At 35.4% G+C, this 4,357-nt stretch overlaps 1 protein-coding gene across 1 annotated transcript; it reads left to right on the forward strand.

The window, feature by feature from the left end:
• The first annotated feature begins 257 nt into the window (after positions 1-257).
• LOC135681286 (uncharacterized) lies at positions 258-2,621 on the forward strand. Its single transcript, XM_089111734.1, has 3 exons — positions 258-494; positions 782-1,365; positions 1,976-2,621. The coding sequence occupies exons 1-3, from the start codon at positions 274-276 to the stop codon at positions 2,200-2,202; spliced, it is 1,032 nt and encodes a 343-aa protein (XP_088967860.1). The 5' UTR covers positions 258-273; the 3' UTR covers positions 2,203-2,621.
• Positions 2,622-4,357: the final 1,736 nt, after the last annotated feature.

Here is a 4,357-nt window from a genome sequence, read left to right on the forward strand (position 1 = left end):
TACATTGAGTATCACAGGATCATGGAGATACGATCCTTTCGATCCAAACACTTTTGAGAAGTCTGCAAAAATGACTTTGTCCATAGTTTACACAAGTGTTGAAGATTCTCAGAGGCGATTAAACTTTAATGAGACAAAAATGCATAATTTTCATTAAGACGTTTATCCAAATAAGTTCATCTATAATTGTTAATTTTTGAAAAAAAATTATTATACTTCAGAAGGCAACACCATTTTTTTTTCTTTCCCCCAGATATCTCGTTGCAGATAAAAATGCCTCAGTGCTCAGCTGCAGTTAAACCAGGCGCCTCTTCATACAGCATTGTACTAGCAAGCGCCTTCTTCATACCCAGTGCTCTGTTTTCATCCCTTGTTGTTATCATTGCTGTTATAAAAAATCCTTTTAATAATCTCAGAACCCAGACGGGGATTTTGATGATTTCATCAGGTGTCGCTAGCCTTCTCAGCGTTCCTGTCAATGGAATAAGAACATGGTAAGCGCTAACTCTATATTGCTTCATTACAAAATATTTTCATTCACACAAACATGAATTTGGCATATTTTCACCGTTTGTTTGGACTGTATTGTAAAAGTTGTTTCAGGCAGATTTGATTTCATATCTCAGTAAATACATTTTAGTTCAGTCGTCATGATGTCAGATAAGGAAAGCTGCTGATTAAGGCATCAGGCCTTGTATCATCTTTTTGGTAGCAGGAAACTGTAGCATTTCGCATTGCAGGTATCATGCACTCATACCTTTATATGCCTCTCAATATATAGGTATCACGCCGTAAATGCCACTGGCCGAAATCCCTACAAAATCTACCCAAATGTAGTTCCCGCACTAAATACCTGTCATGTTTTTTGGTTCGCAACGCAGTTCGCTGGCACCTTCTTTTTCCTCGCCATTCTTCTGTCAACAATCTTTGATGCACAGTCCTCAACACAGATTGCTGAAACTCTGAAGAAGAAAGTGGTAATTTTAGTGACTGTTGCCACATGGACTGCTGGCTTTGCATTTGGAGTGGGATCATATTGGACCGGGATGTCCCTTATGACTATGATCCAAACATCATTGAACAACATCGTCGCAATGTCGTGTGTTTTTCTGGCCTACATTGGCTGGGCTCGACTATCAAAACTTCCCAATGATAAAAGCAATCATTCCATCAGCAACATCATTGCAAATAAGAATATGACCGTAAGCAGTCATCGTGTGAATGAAACAACAAGCAAAGAGAACAAAGCGGAAAGAGATGGATTGGCAATAGAGCACAGCCGTGCAGCGCAAGAAGAAAAACTGCAAGAGCTACACGGCATCTTTTTGCATGCTATCCTGTATTTTTGCTGTGCTGTACCATCAGGTAACAGAATTAAAAAGATTATGTCAACATTTCTATAACTTCAAAAAGGCAATAGATATAACTAACTAGGCACCTTAATAAAATTAGTTTGATGCACCTCTCAATAATCACACAAGGCTTCTTGTCCAATATCATAAATAAGAAAATGAGCACAGCTAATAAAATAGAAATTCTTCAATCGTAAATTCCTATCCAGTAGTACATTTCAACAAACTTTGAATCGAAATGAAGCATATTAATTGACCTCTTGCGAAAATCGTGGTTACTTAGGGATATATATTCCCCCGTATTCCATGTATATGATGACGGTCCATAAGACTGAAAGTATAGCAGTATATAGTAAGTAAAGTATATGTTAATAAACCATCTTTGTTCATAAAATATTTACTGAAAGAGTGCAAGAAATGGCATATGACATAGATTTTCCATCGCAATTTACAATTTACTAGATATTTGCTACCTAACGCTGTCGCAAGTCCATACATTGTTACAAAAGAAAGCTGCTTGAAGCTATATCAAAAAGTTTTCATGAATTTCCAAGACCCTAGTATTTGAAGGACCGTATCCTTGATGCTTTTTTATTATCGTTTTTATGCATTATTCCTGTCAGGGATTTTCATGTTGCTGCTTCTCTATGTTGACTCTATGTCATGCACGATGATGTTTTGCTTAAAAGATGCCTCGAGCTTGTTCATGCAGTTCTTTTTAGCTGTCAACAACATCCTGACCATATTTACAAAACCTCAGATGAAAAAGGCAGCGAGATCTTTGTTTGCAAATAGAAGACAAGAGGTTGTACCAGACACAATCAGCAAGGTTAATTCACATCGTATCTGACAATGGTTTTTATAGCTATTACTGTAGGTTTTCTTCTGCATCAAATAATTTACATATAGTACTATTTAAGGGCTTTATCTTACAGTAGAAGTAATTTATATAAGAGGAAGAAAACAGAGTAAGAGGCGTAAATGTGAAAATATTTGTGAACGAGTTCCATTATAAGAAACAAAGGGGAATATATTTACCTGGGCGGTATAGCTATAGTTATTCCCTGTAAAAAAGAGCTTTTTCGAGAGTCAAACTGCTTTGCGTTTTTATAGAAAAGTGCATATTGTCGTTATGTTTCTTGCATTTTGGATGAATATCTATATCCAAAATATTCTATTTAGAAATATGTAACTTGAAATTCTCCCTGAGATACAAAATTGGTTAAAATGGACACTTAAGATTTTCGGAAGTTTGTTTCTCGAATTTGCCAACATGAAGTCTGCAATTATTAACGACCCTCTGTATACATGCAAATTTACATGAACATGCTATTTTAAAGTGGCTGTTTTAGAAACTTTTAAAGCTTCTCAGCCTGAAAAAATAGTTCTTCAATGCAAGGCATTTCACCAAAGAATGATGTCTTGTAAGTTCTTAAATTTTTAGCTTCTTCTTCGCTGGGATTTACTTTTCTATTATACCATTCTTTATAATTTTGCTTCCAAGTTGAGTTAGAATATGTTCATTTTTCCTGCCAATTGATAATAAATTACAAATATATTAGGAAAGATTTTTTTAAAATGAGATGTTACATATATTTTATTTCTCATAGGCATGGCAATGAAACATAAGTTATTTTATTGTCCATTTGGACATTCACATCAGGTGCATTTTGTTTATACTTATAAGAACCAAAAATTACTCCTTCAACACAGTACTTCTGAGAATAATGTGCAACTCTAAACATTTCTTCAAAGGAGCCCTATCTTGTGCGATTATATACAAGGGCATTTAGCCATTTTTTAAGTAGTTGATAGCGCAGAAAATTTTGAAATCAACGAAAAGCCGTGACGATGATCGATTTTTCATCGCCTCCTCTCCACATCGAGGCTTGCTGTGCAATGCACAGGAATCTCCTCCAATAAGGTTTTCCTTGAAACGCACCTTAGGGAAAAATGAAAAGTTGCTTTGAGACGCCGTTGCTTTCCATTAAGTCTATCTCGGAAAATGCTCGACAACTTTTAATAAATTTCTTAGCACTTGCTTAAGGAAGGCGGGGGTGTTCATATTGGTATGATATGAAATAAAGGGAAGAAGTTTTATTCACTGAGAACCAAGAGAAACTTTCATCAGTCTGTTATATGAATTAATTGCTCGTGGTTGAATAACAATCTAGCTTTTTCGTGAAGTTGTGTTGAGTGCCCTTGGGTATTGGCATTCTTCCAGTGGCACCGGTCATAGGCACTTCATTTATCATTTCAAGGATATACTTGCAATGTTATTCTTTATTGATATGTAAACGCAGTTGTATGAGAAATAATATGCTTTCTTTATAACACGTTGCACGTTTTGTACGTTGCTGATTGACGACTCCACGAGTCAAGGAATGTAAACCCAATCTACGTGGATGATAAATTAAAAAAGATTAAAGGTCAACTGCAGTGGAATTATTCTAAAACAATCTTTCTTAGATGAATGTGACATTATGAAAATTTTGACACGGATTTAAAAAGACGAACGAAACTCTTGATTAATTTAACTGTTACATTTAAGAAGAACTTTCGAACTATTCTTAAGGAACAACAGATATAAAAGAAGAAGACTCCAAACTAGGACATTTTTCGGCAAGATAAGGGCTGAGGTGACTTCGTTTCGATCTTTCTTCCTTCCTTCTGCTTTTGGTTCTCAAGATGTTACCCTCATTATCTTTTACCAAACAATTTGACCTTGATGTTGTTAATACTCAGATTCTGTCGAAAGAACTCAGATTCGAAAATATAAAGTACTTTGATCAATTGTTTTTGTTCTGATCATGAACGAACCTATGGACATGGACGCATGAACCTGTTTGGCAATTCTCGAGGGGTGAATCACTACCAAAAAGATGTACGAGATTTTAGAGATTTTAGAAAATCTTATGCTGAGGCAGAAGATTTTGGGATTTTTCAGGAGATTTCCAGATTTTTGTAAAATCTGATATTTCATTGTTACAAGCAAGCACACCAAA

Source organism: Rhopilema esculentum, chromosome 12 (genome assembly GCF_057945365.1).
Source record: "Rhopilema esculentum isolate cy_ngs chromosome 12, ASM5794536v1, whole genome shotgun sequence".
Taxonomy (NCBI): domain Eukaryota; kingdom Metazoa; phylum Cnidaria; class Scyphozoa; order Rhizostomeae; family Rhizostomatidae; genus Rhopilema; species Rhopilema esculentum.

Excerpts from the sequence above, each read along its gene's own strand:
- LOC135681286 (XM_089111734.1), top strand. The coding sequence starts at position 274 with ATGCCTCAGTGCTCAGCTGCAGTTAAACCAGGCGCCTCTTCATACAGC. Across the intron at positions 495-781 it reads GTCAATGGAATAAGAACATG|GTATCACGCCGTAAATGCCA; the intron begins GTAAGCGCTAAC and ends CTCAATATATAG. Across the intron at positions 1,366-1,975 it reads TTGCTGTGCTGTACCATCAG|GGATTTTCATGTTGCTGCTT; the intron begins GTAACAGAATTA and ends TATTCCTGTCAG.